The 13,931-nt window shown below is 45.7% G+C and overlaps 1 protein-coding gene across 1 annotated transcript; it reads left to right on the forward strand.

Moving 5' to 3' along the window:
• Positions 1 to 11,946: 11,946 nt before the first annotated feature.
• On the forward strand, positions 11,947 to 13,002 carry LOC144753312 (transcription factor HES-5-like). The gene is made up of 3 exons (XM_078641051.1): positions 11,947 to 12,009; positions 12,266 to 12,446; positions 12,782 to 13,002. Exons 1-3 carry the CDS (start codon positions 11,947 to 11,949, stop codon positions 13,000 to 13,002), a joined length of 465 nt encoding a protein of 154 aa, XP_078497177.1.
• Positions 13,003 to 13,931: the final 929 nt, after the last annotated feature.

The raw sequence follows: 13,931 nt of genomic DNA on the forward strand, positions 1-13,931 counted from the left end.
AGGACAGAGGGAGTAAGAGAAGGAGTTACTAAAGTGGAGTAAGTAAAGTAAGGAAAGGGAAAAGAGTGAAGGAGCGAAGGAAGGGAAGAGAGAGGGAGGGAAGTAAAGGAGAAGGTTTGAAAGAAGGTGAGTGTGGAAGTATGGCTGAGTTATAGGGAGTGAGCGTGACAGAAGAGGAGTGAGAGACTAAAGGGATGGAGAGAATGAGGCTAACAGAGAGAGAATGAGGGAAGGGGAGTGTAAAAGTAAGAGGACAGAGGGAGTAAGAGAAGGAATTAGTGAAGTGGAGTAAGGAGAGTAAGGGAAGGGAAAGCAGTGAAGGAGTGAAGGAAGGGGAGAGAGAGGAAAGAAAGTAAAGGAGAAGGTCTGAAAGAAGGTGAGTGTGGGAGTATGGCTCAGTTATAAGGAGTGAGTGTGATAGAAGAGGAGTGAGAGACTAAGAGGACGGAGAGAATGGGGGTAACAGAGAGAGAGTGAGAGAAGGGGAGTGAGTAAGTTAGAGGACAGAAGGATTGAGAGAAGGAGTTACTGAAGTGGAGTAAGGGGAGTAAGGGAAGGGAAAAGAATGAAGGAGCAAAGGATGTGAAGAGAGAGGAAGGAAAGTAAAGGAAAAGGTCTGAAAGAAGGTGAGTGTAGGAGTATGGCTGAGTTATAGGCAGTGAGCGTGACAGAAGAGGAGTGAGAGACTAAGGGGACGGAGAGAATGAGACTAACAGAGAGAGATTGAGAGAAGGGGAGTGTAGAACAAAGAGGACAGAGGAAGAAAGAGAAGGAGTTAATGAAGTAGAGTAAGAAACTGCACATTTTAATTGGTTGTACTTTTGAACACTTTGAAAGTCACATAACATTCACCCATCCCCCCCAGTGCTCATTCCCCTGTTACCATGGTAACTCCCTCCTCACCCAGCACACAGTTCAGAAGTTCATCATACTATGTTGCAAAAAATGCAGCAAGGGTGTTTGACCACTCAATGTACCAGCTAATCATGTGCAATGTTTCTTGAAATGACTTTTCCTCAATCATTGAAATGACTTCTTTAAAAAAAAAGCATGCACCCTGATTTTCAGTGCAGAATTTTTAGAAAGCACCAATCATTTTTTGTTTTTCAAGTGCTCTGAATCTCAACCACTTTTTTACATAACTCCTACTTTCAAACTGCCATTTCATTTCCACAACTCATCTGAATACAAGCACATCTACCTTCAAGATGCCAAAAGTCTGGTTTGTGGGTCATAGCTTTGTCCACTGGAGTCAAAAATACGCAGCTAACAGAGGTATTTACAACCTTGATTTACCAAATGTGGACCTTGTATGGATTGGACAGAGAGGATTGAGAAGTCACCAATTGATACCATTGGTAAAATCCTTTATGCATCTACCACACCCTGACCTCATAATTGTGCACTGTGGTGGCAATGACCTGGGCACTTTGACTGGGGTAGGTCTGTAAATGCTTTTAAAGGACATCTTTGGGCAATTGATGTCACTTTTTCCAAAAACTGCCTTGGTATTTTCTAATATATGCCAAAGGCAAAAATGGAACTGGTCCAACCAATTTTCTCCACAGATTGAGAAAGCAAGGAGACATGTGAATAAATCTGTTTCTGCTTTCCTCAGAGACTATGGTATGGGTTCCATTTACCACAACAACTTGCGTTACAACATGCAAGACATCTATAGGAGAGATGGTGTGCATTTTACAGATGAGGGGAATAGAGTTTTCCTCTTGAATATAAGACTCTGCATTGGTACCTACTTGTAGGTACAAAAAACACCCACATAACACAACGGCTCTTTTCAGAGCTACCCTAACTCTAAGCACTCTAAACTATTTCTTTACTATAATTTTTTACACTGTTTTTCCTCGTGGTGCGCTCAGGGTGCGCGTACCGGAGAGCGCACCTGGGAACGCACCCAGCGCTTACCCCGCGAAAATTAAAAAAACATGTTTGCCCTTCAGGGTCCTTCTAGACCCCCCTCAGAAAACCTAGGGGGTCAGGGGGTGTCTACTCTGCCCCCTTTTAATTATTTCCCCCTTTCTTTTTCACCTCTTGTGTCTCGATTCTACCGAGACACAAGATGGCGGACTCTCCGGACTGTTTAGAATGTTGACAGACACCCGACAGCCAATCAGCTTTCCGCTCGCGCACTCCCGTAGCGCACCGGGTGCGCTCCCCGGTACGCGTACCGGTGAGCGCTCGGAGCGCGCCTATAGATATACATGTGTTTTTGAAGTTAATTTTCAAAAGAACCACTGGAGCAATTTTCAGCAAATATAGCAAAGGCACATCTGCGTACCAGTCCCTACAATTTTGCCAAGTTTGGTGTAATTCCGTTCAACAGTTCGGGCTGTAGTCTTGTCAGACCGTCCTATGGAAATTAACATGGGGAAAACACGTTTTGGGACCCCTCTTTTTTCTCAGCCCCCACTTCACGAATCCCCCCGAAACTTTCAGGGGAGGAGCAGAGCGGAGCTGGCCAAAATTTTGGAAAATTACACACAGATTCCTCAACCGGCGCCAGAGTTATTCCCAATAGAATGTTGCGGATTTCCTATGGTAGCTAGATCCTAACTATAACTACCTACTGGCGACCGCCAGTAGGTAATACATACACACACATACACTCATATATATATATACATATGAATTTCCTTTTTGACTTGGTGAAAACCACGCTGACTTACTCTGTGGGCTCTGAACCCTGCCAACGCTCGCACCGGAGGCCCTGCCCTGTTGCTGTCCATCGCACCAACACTCTAAGGAATACATAGCCCAGGGTGCAACGCGGATCTCTTCAGCTGTTGTGGGTCCTGTTGACGAGGGGGAGGCACTGGGTCATCTCTGCGCATAAAGCGCCGCCTCGCCCCCGGTAGAGTGGGTCCCTGAATTGGCTTTTTGACTTGGTGAAAACCAAGCTGACTTACTCTGCGAGCTCTGAACCCTGCCAACGCTCACCCCAGAGGCCCTGCCCTGTTGCTGTCTGTCGCACCAACACCTTAAGGACTACATAGCCAAGGGTGCAACGCTGATCTCCAAGGGCGGGCCCGTCTGAGCCCATCGGAGACCGAAGGAGACCGGGCTGGGCCACCTTATTGACAATTTGTTTTGCGTAAGTCAGTTACTGTTTGCTTGCTGGCCTAAACTTGTACTTTTGATGCTTTTATTGTTCTTCTGCAGTAGTTGAGGATAGGAGCAGAAACAAGCATAGAGGAGGGGGGCCTGGCGTAGCAGGTACACTAGATGGGTTCCTGACACAGGCAGAATCTGTTCTTATGCACGAGATCCAGTTGACAGAAAGGAGACTTTCTTTAGAGCCTCAGGGAGCTATTATAGGTACTTTACCAACTGCGATACCCACAACAGATGAACTCATTGAAGCTCTTGACTGTCCCTTTCAATGAAGTCAAACCTCCCTGGAGTGTCAGCAAAGTGGGCCCCCTGTATTAGACTGCACAGTTAGTACGTCTCCAATTTTACACAGTTCTATTGTTAAGACACCAAAGCACCAGCTAAGGAGTTCTTCAGTGGCTGGTGGGGAATATAATCAACAAAAAAAAAGGAAAGCCTGTGCCCTCCCCAAAACAACGCAACAGGCTTCTAAAATAGCAAAAAAGAAGTCAGTGACATGCGGGGGGAGTAAGGCATGGACAATGTGACAAATCCAGATGCTCAGGGAATTTGTAGATCTAGCAATTCCAGTGATAATATAGAGACTGAGTTTATAAGCTGTGTAGAGAAAAAACTGATGGCTCTGTTAGATCCGATAATAGCAAGACTGACATGAATAGATGAAAGATTGGCCACAATTGAGCGGTATTTACAAGGTACTCCCCGCCCCCCGAGTAAGCAAAGATTGGCGGGTACGGCTGAGGTGAGTCAGGAGAGAATTGCTGATATTAGACCATCTATCAGTTCAGCTATCACAATTCTCCATGCTGAGGAACAGTTGCCAATGGACAACCCCTAAATAACTCTATCGTCAAATATGAACATAACCCATAAATGGGGTACGGGGGGTTCTTGGGTATCCTTGGACTCACAGAGGGGGGAAACGGTCACCTGCACGTCCTTGCATCTCCCTCCAGAGGCAACTCCATACACTATCAATTTAGCAAACTTACCACTTTTAGCTCCAAGTACACAAGAACATTGGTTATCGCTAAAGAATAAGTCCCTACATCTGTTAAATGCCAGATCAGGGGTAGGGAATGCACTATTTAGTGAATTCAAAATGGTGCAGAGGATTTCCTGGGTTGGTAAATTCCCTAAAACTCTTATGGGGGATTGGGTGGTCTTAAGTTTCAGGTCCCCATCAATTGGTTAAGGAAATATTGGACAGGGCTGGGACTGGCTATCTATCCAAGGATGCAATTGGTATCTTTCCCTTGGGTTTCTTTTACCAACCGTGGGGAGACCATGCTACAGCTAGAGGTGTACAGAGGGATGCCTTTCAAGTGCAAGACATGCCTAACCATGGGGTCCCAACATGCAACAGGTTTGAAGGAGTCTCAACTTTAGAAGATATTGATTGACTGGGAGGTAAATATAGTTCTCCTAGTGCTGAAGTCGATGGTATTTTAGCTACCCCCACTAATGGTGCACCCATAATACTGTTAAATGTTAGTAGGTTGATCACATCTCCGGGAAATAATTTGGTGGGTCATGAAGGGGATTGTGGTTCTCGACAATTGAATATTTTGCCAGGTGAGGGGTTTTCCGGTAATATTCAGGTAAATTACCCAGGAATTATGATAAGCACCGCAAACCAGCCCCATTTTGCTTGTGACCTGAAACTAGTCTCATGGAATGTGACTGGGCTAAGGTCAAAGATAACTTCAGTGGAGTAGGCTACCTTCATTGAAGGTCATGATATAATGACATTCCAGGAAACATGGGCACTTGACCATGTATTCCGCCAGGGATTTATAAAGTTTTCCAAACTGACGCGAGGAGGACAGAGCGGAAGACCTATGGGGGGCCTAACAACTTGGGTAAGACAATCAGATTCCTATAAGGTAGATGAGTTGTTTATCGATAGCAGGGATATTCTAATAATCAGAATTCAGATGGATGAAGTTCTTGACATTTTGCTAATTAATGTTTATGCCAGGGGAATGATAGGTGGGAAAACATCCCCCACCGTTGCTCTTTTAGATCTGTTTCTAAATGATTATAAGGGTGCAGGCAATATGATAATAGCAGGAGATTTTAATTGCTCTTTTGAGCCCCTTGACGCCAGTGATGTCAACCTCAGTATTGAGCAAGACGCCTTGTGGAATATCCCACCGCTGGTCCTCCCCCCCATCAAAAAATGGACAGAGGCAACCCTGCAGCTTAAAGTGTTTTGTTTAGAACAGGGAGTAAGGGTTGTAAATGGCAGGTCCCTGTCAGATAGACAGGGTTCTCCAACTTTTAATAACGGGCTGTGTAGCAGCCGCATTGACTTTATCTTCCTCAACAAGGAACTCTGGCCCTCCCTGATAGATATGGTAGTTCAGGTGCGGGCTGAGAGTGACCACAACCCATTAGTACTTTCCATGCAGCCGAAAGGTATTCCTAATATTGATAAGCAGGTGCCGGGTACAGATCAGGTGGAGGCCCACTTAACAAATGACACAAGGAGAGTCAAATGGAGTAAAGTTAATAAAAATATTGAGCAATTACAGTTGATGAGAGAGCTAGTGACGAGCACACTAGCTTTACTTCAAAACTGCACAAATCAAGATGAGGTGAACAAAGAGGTAGTACGGGTCCACAGTGAACTATTTAGTAACCTCAAAGGTTATTTTATTACTAGGGGTAAACAACCCAAGAGCCGATCTGGCTCCAAAACTGCCACTTGGTATGGTGAATCATGTAGACAAGCATATAGACTCTTAGCAAGGGCCATTAGATCTAAAAATAGGGAAGAAATAAGAAAGGCTAGGGAGGGGTACAAGTTGGCCCAATTGAAAGCGAAAAGGGATTGGGACGAACAATATTGGGTAGAGCTGCTCAGGGTTTGTACAGGAAGAAGCATGGCTGCTTTTTGGCATCTTGTGAAGTGGGGCAGGGGAAACTCATGCCGGGTGCCAGAGAACCATGTTCCCCCCAAGCTCTGGGTATCCCACTTTAAGACCCAGTTTGCAACGCCTAACTCCGCCCAAGAAATATTTGAATTGCCACACCAGGACACTATTTTACATTTTACCGTTAAGGAGGTGGAAACAGCACTGAAATCAGTCCCATGAGGTAGGGCACCCGGGTTAGACTGTATACCGGCGGATCTGTTCCTTCACGACTTAGATATCTGGGCACCTTACATCCAGCTTCTGGCGAATGCTATCGCTAGTGGAGCAACTATGACCGATACTTGGCGAGGAGCAGTGATCCTCCCGATATTTAAGAAAGGTGACCTTTCTAACCCGGGTAATTATAGGCCGATAAGCCTTATTGACTGTATTCAGAAAGTTTCAGCCAGACTGGTACTGTGCCGAATCCAGGCCTGGATGGAGGAATTTGAAATGTTATCACCATTACAGGTGGGCTTCCGCTCATGTACCAGTACCATTGACCAGATTTTTAGATTTATCTTAATTTACTGGTGTATGGTACTCTTAGGTGGGGGTACAATATATGCCGCATTTGTCGATCTTAAGTCAGCTTTTGACCTTGTCCCCCGTGCTAAAATGTGAAGGACTTTTTTGGAACGGGGCATGCCATTAGAAATTTTAGCTTTTCTAGTTTCTTTTCATGATTCAAACTACGCACAGGTGCGTTCAGACGCACAAGGAAGTGTTACTGATAGGTTTCCAATTACAAAAGGGGTTCTTCAGGGGTGCGTTCTAGCACCAACCCTTTTTTCACTATTAATTAACAGGGTAGTCCAGTACTTCCAGAACTTCCCTACAGATGCTCCCACATTAGCTGGCTTGAAGATCCCCCTGCTTATGTTTGCAACGACACCCTCATACTCTCCAAGACCCAGAAGGGTTTACAGTCTGCTTTGGGGAGACTTGAGGAGTTGTGCAAGGGCCATGATCTTCTAGTGAATGTGGAGAAAACCAAATTCATGGTCCTACATAAGTACAAGGTGATAAATGGTAGAGTAGAAAGGAAGGAAGGTATTCTGGAATACACTAGAGAACTTTACTTACTTAGGGGTAACAATTGGTAGTAAGCTTAGTTGGAAGCCTCAGAATAATCAATTGTCCCTTAGACATGCCCAGTTGTCAGGTGCCCTGTTGAGGGAGCAGCGACTTTCATACACCAAACCTGTTGCTCCAGTTCTAAAAATGTATAATACTAAAATCAGTGCTTCGGTTCTGTATGGGGCTGAATTGTGGGGCTATGACAATCTTGCCCCCATCATAACAGCCAAACAAGTTTTTGAGGGCATTGTCTGCGCTACCACAGTCAACTCCTTTATTGTCCCTATTCTTAGATATCCGCTGTTATTCTATCGAAGACACAGCACAGTACAGACCAGTAGCCTACGGGAGAAGACTCTGGGTCACCCTGGAGCTTTCACAGTATGCTCAAGCACTACTGGAAGTAAGGGAGGCCGACAGCATGAAAAAAATTCTATGGCTGAGACGAGTGAAAATTACTCTGTCAGAAATGGGGTTGAGTAGACTGTGGGTTAATCCCATGGGGAACTCGTTTCCCTCAAAGCACGAGTTTAAGGCAGCGTATTGGAACATTATTCAACCTAAGCGCTTCTCTGCCTTAACTAAATCATCGTTATCTAGAGATTTTTTATGAAAATTACTGGGATTTCATCACCCTAAAAAAAGAAAGGAAACTGTACCATCAATTTAGGGTGGGATCACTTCCCACCAATTTATTTGTCAGTAAATGGAAAACCTCAAACCCCAGTACATGCCCATTCTGCCCCACAACGGAAGAATCATTGGTGCACATTTTATTTGCATGTCCAGCTTATAAAATCCCAAAGTATAAATGGTTAAAACCTATCTGCCTACTCCTAGGAACTAGGTTAAGTAGTGAACCCTATAGGATTTTATAAACAGCCACGAATGAACCAATTGTGAATGCTGTTGGAAAATGTTTTAATTGGATGTGGGTTATACGTGCCAAGGCAAGGAGGAACTGTTACATATTGTATCTATTCTGTGTATTTGTGGGGGGCGAACTATTAACCAATTGTATCACATCGCACCTTCTGTAGAGTATAAGAATTATCAATGTGTTTGTTTTAGTATTCCTCTGGCGTCACGCCAATTGTGGATGGGGTTTTTATGACGTTTTATTGTTTTATACTAATTATTATTTTTAGCAAGTTTTCACTGTGGTCCCGTTATTATCTCGTTAGCATACTTTAATGTTCATCTTCTGCCAAACATGATTATGAAATATATTGTTCAGGGAAAGTTCAATTCTGATGTATTGTTTTATTGAGATGGTTTTAAATTGTTTTGTCTTTTATGATGTTTAATCGAAATAAAGACTTAATGACTGACTGATATATATATATATATGTCCACATAATCTCCCCAGCTGGAAAGAATTTGAGCCGCACACGGAACTTTGTCTTGGCCGTTTTTATTGATGGGTGACAACAGGATAAGGCATGGTCCTGACGCGTTTCGTTTCGCCATGGAAACTTTTTCGAAGGTGAGCTTTGCACCAAAAACACGCCGTGTGTTTCACAGCCCGATGTTTTGCATTGATTTCACTTCCTCCGATGGCACTTCTTATTTTGGAATCACTTCCTTTCAATGTTGCATTGTGGGGCCTGTGGTTCAAACGGCTGTTCATATTTACAACCCTCCAGTGGGCGGTGCATTTGGTATCCTGTTGTGATAAAAATCATTATTAGCACAATTGTCCATCATTGCCGGCAAAAGGTTCCCCCATGTCAGCCTACTTTCAAAGCTGACTCGGGGCCAATACCGAGGTTCAGTCCTCGGCGGCACCTCTCTCCTGAATCGTTTTACCGAATCCAACACATTGGTTCAAGTTTGGAGAGCAATGGCGCTCTTGTGGTTGTGCGTCGCTCTTCGGCAGAACCAAGCCGATATTTATATCCACATAATCTCCCCAGCTGGAAAGAATTTGAGTCGCACACGGAACTTTGTCTTGGCCGTTTTTATTGATGGGTGACAACAGAATAAGGCATGGTCCTGACGCGTTTCGTTTCCCCATGGAAACTTTTTCGAAGGTGAGCCTTGCACCAAAAACACGCCGTGTGTTTCACAGCCCGATGTTTTGCATTGATGTCAGCCTACTTTCAAAGCTGAATCGTTTTACCGAATCCAACACATTGGTTCAAGTTTGGAGAGCAATGGCGCTCTTGTGGTAGTGCGTCGCTCTTCGGTGGAACCAAGTCGATATTTATGTCCATATATATATAAAGTTAACAAGAAATGTACCAGAGTTTTGACTTTACACAAATTATTGTTAAAATACCATTTCTAAGCCCATTTATGATTTCAGAACTCAACAAATATCTGCCATTTTTATCTATAAAAGTGGCAATGCTAACTTCACCTGTCACCTCACTTCTTTACATTTCTTCGTACCCCTTCCTTCTATGTTCACCTTGTCTTTCCCCCAACCAAATACATCGCCAGTTGCATGGGAGCTCATTCCTGCAGCGCTGCAGGTTCCCTGCTATTAATTGCCCTAAGGGCAGGGCTAACTTCAAACCCATGAATCCATTGCCCAGGTCAGTAGCTTTTATCAAGTAAAGGGAAGCAGCTCCTGTACTGAACAAAAACATGAAAAGAAAACCGACCGAGGTGGAGGACTGTAGTGTGCTGCCCCTCACTTTACTAAGGCCAGTGCCATACCCTAAATGGGACTGGATTAGTGACTGAAGGCCCCAACTCATTTCACTCACCTGAGGGAGGCATGGGGGTAGGGGGCTAAAGCACTTTCATCCGAATGGAATGGTCGCTGAACACCTGATTGGCAGTGCAGGGTCTGTCTTGAGACCCTGCCCTGTTAATCACAGTGTGACAAGTGCCCACTCAAACCCCTGCAGTTTAGAAACAATGAAATTGGAGCTGCTGGAATCTTCAGCATCAACACTGGGAAAGGGCGGCTACTTACCGGCTCATTAACTTACAAGCTGCAGGGAAGCTCTGCCCTGGAGGAGATGCCTAACCTGAGCATGCCCTCGATCAGTGTACCGGTACTCTCCCCGTCTACAGAGAAGTGCTGGTACTGACGGCCCAAAAAATCGGAAGTGCCGGTACTCAGTACCGGTGAGTACCAACCCATTTAAAGTACTGCTTATATGGGAAAACATTTTTATGGCGCCCTAAGCGTGAAATCCCCCAAAGAGCCCAAAAAAAGACTCAGCACCTTGGGGACGGTCCAGCAGTTAAGGGGTGAACAACATTTATATAGCGCGCACTACCCTGAGGGGAGTCGTGGCGCTGCTCCACCCACCCCGCTCGTGAGTGCTTCATATACATCCCCCCCCCCCACACACACACACCTCTCCTCCCCCCATCCTCTCGAGCTCCCTCCGCAGTCACCTGCAGCAAGGGGCAGGTGGGGGTGGCGGGCAGAGGTTGATCCTCTTTCAAGCCCCCGCGCCCCCACCTCCCGCCCCTTCATGTATCCTAGACCCGTGGTCTGCTGGAGGGGCTGTGATTCTGAGGCTGGGGCCGGAGACTCCCGGAGGTTCCCACACTGTCGCCCATTCATCCCCTTCAGAGGGTTCAATAGAAGCGCGTCACACAGAGGCCTCCGGCTCCAGGGAATCTGACCCTCCCCTGGGTTAATCTGCAGCCGCCATCTGGGGAGCGGCCTGTGGCAGCGGCGAGGCCTCAATGCACCGGTCCTGTCAGGACCCGAGAACGGGGCAGGTTATTACTGGAGGGGTTGGCTGGGCGACAAAAAAACACGAAAACACACAGGGGTCTCAGGATGTTAAAAAAGGGAATTTAAAAAACACAGTTCCACGGTTAACTCATCAGATACTTTAGCACAGTGACGCCAGGTGCGGAAATCTATTAATCCCAAAATAGAAATGGAGACTTTGCACAAAAAGGTGTTTACACGTTTCGATCACACCTGGGTAGCACGTGATGCTTTGTAGCAAAATAACCAGGGCACGTGGGAAGGGGAACCCAGGCTGAAGAGCAACAAAATATTAATCACATTATTTCACAAACAATGTAAGAGGTGCCTGCCATGGACTGGACAAGGAGCTGCTACACCACACCGCCGAAAAAGACACCACATCAATGCAGTGCTTTACCCACCTGCCTGAATCTAGTGCTGCAGCCAGTGCGGGAGCTTTCAGCACTGGACAGCTCCACGCAGGAGCTTGTGCAGCGCGGGGGTTGCCCACGTCATTGACTGACGCATTGTTTATTTTACCTCACGCTCAGAATGCGCCGCACATTGAACTTTCCTTCCCAGCCACAGGTGAGTCAAAATTCAAGTTTTGAAAGCAGGTTTCGTTTCCTTTTACTAGACCTAATGATTGGTGGTAAATATTTTACAAAACATAAAAGCATTCCCTCTGATTGCTATAGTGCAGATCGACAAAAGTGAATAGAAATAAACTTTCACTAAAGAAAAAAAAAATGATGGGCATTAATGGGTTCACTCATGGGCCGCTCATTCATGGTTTTCAGCGTTGCGGCCACACCCGCCCCTATGTAATGCTACAAACACCGTTTAGCTCCTGGCAGATGGCGGGTTTCATATCACTTCAACGCACAGCTCTTTCCCACACTCTGATCCTTTGTATCCGGGCCCCAGATGTCCCCCTCCCCTCCCTCCCTGCAATGTGCCACACTTCTATTGTCCCTGCTGCTCTCTGATTGGCTGCTGAGTGTGGGAACCTCTCTCCAGCCCCAGACCCACACACTACCCTACAGGCGGAGGGGGATAAATAGGGCCAGAGGGAGCGAGCTCTTCAGATACCGATCACCGTGGGTTCACTGCAGAGACCCCGCTCTTCACCCCACACCGGGCAAGATGGCGCCTTTCACCACCGAGAGGAAATATGAAGAGGAGAGTCAGGAGAGATGCATTAGAAAGGTAAGAGTAGTTATTAATATTTAAAAAGCATATTTAGGTTTTTCGTATACACAAAAAGTACACGTTTATATATTATATCAACAGTGGCTGTATTTATTGATCTTTTAATAATATCCTAGTTCTAAATTAACATTATTCAATTGGACTTTTTATCACACTGAAGTAACTATAAGCTTTGTTATTACCTTTTATCGACTTTAGACAACTTTACACGTTTGTTTCAATAAAATAACAAATCCACATTTTGTCTCTGCAGCTGAGGAAGCCAGCGGTGGAGAAGCTGAGGAGAGATCGCATCAACAGCAGCATTGAGCAGCTGAGGATGTTACTGCAGAGAGAGTTTGAGGGACATGAACTTCCGGCCAAAGCAGAGAAAGCGGATATCCTGGAAATGGCCGTGACGTACCTGGCCCAGCGCGTGCAGACACCGGCGCCAGGTGAGAGGCAGTGAATTGAAGGGTTAAAAGTGCAGTGGGTGTTCTCTGCAGATTTGTGGTTGTCTTCGTAGGGGGGGGGGGGGGGGAGTTTGTGTTAGTTAGTGCAGAGACGGAACCGGTAATAGTCGCATCGGGATGGTACTCGGGCAGGCTTACTATGTCAATTTCCAGTGCCATTTCACTTAAACTCGTGTTTTAAGAGTATCAGAACTACCTGTAAACCAATTTCAGCAACCAGAGGAAAGAAATCTAGAGAGCTTTAAATGATTTTGTTATGTGTGTTTACTTCCTGGTGTGTACATCTACAACCATTAACCCCTCGTCTCTCCCTGCAGCCGCGGCCTCCAGTGAAGGTCACTCCCGGTGCCTCCAGGACTCTCTGCTCTTCCTCTCCCTCCACGGAGCCCCCGCAGAGACCCGGATGAAGCTGCTGCGGGCCCTCCACAGACCTGCGGCTGCAGCAGAGGCGGTGTGTCCTTCTCGGCCTCCGTCCTGTCCCAGCAGCACTAAAGAGCCCGCCCAGGACAGCCCCAGAGCCCCGTGGAGACCCTGGTAATGCGGGGGCCTCGGCCTGGACTTTTCTTCGGACTTCTTTAGAGGCCTCGGTCCTCTCTGAGGGGGAATATTCATTCTCGAGTCTGGAGCGCGCCCTGCTGGGCAGGGGAGTTTACTGCACTCCAAGTAGCGGAGTGAGGAGCGAGTGTATATCCTCATGGGATGGACAAAGTGAATATTACCTCATTATAGGATGGACAGCACGAGTATATTAGATTACTGAGAAGGGGCAGTCTGCGCATCATCCTCATAGGATGGACAGTGAGTGAGTGATGTCCTCACAGGATCGACTGTGTGTCTATTATATCCTCATAGGATGGACAACGTGAATATTATATGCCCACAGGATCGAGAGTGACTGAATATTTATTCCAATAGAAGGGACAGTGTGAATACTATATCCTCATAGGATAGACAGTCTGTATATTACACCCTTGCAGGAGGGACAGTGTGTGAATGTGATATCTTCATGTTATGGCCTATGCGTCACTATTATATCCTCATAGGATGAAGAGTGTGAGAATGCTATTTCCTCACAAACGACTGTGTGAGTATTAAATCCACACAGCAGGATGGGCAGGGGATCGATTACATCCTCACAGGATGGACAGTGAGTGAATATTATATCCGTGTAGCATGGACAGTGTATGAATGTTATATCCCCACGGGATGGACAGTATGCATATTATATCCTTAGAGGATGGACATTGTGAATTTGATATCCGTTTAGGATAAACGCTGGATAAATACTGTGTTGATTTCATAGTATATATTGTATGAACATGGATTTGTTGAGCAATGGATGTATGTGTAATCATTTATAATATAGTATATTAATGAAGAGAATGAGCTAAAGCAATTAATAGGAAGTGCCTTCAGTTTCAGAAAGTTGTAAACTGTTTCTTTACAAGAAATTCATACCTCATGTAG

Source organism: Lissotriton helveticus, chromosome 5_1, assembly GCF_964261635.1.
Source record: "Lissotriton helveticus chromosome 5_1, aLisHel1.1, whole genome shotgun sequence".
NCBI lineage: Eukaryota > Metazoa > Chordata > Amphibia > Caudata > Salamandridae > Lissotriton > Lissotriton helveticus.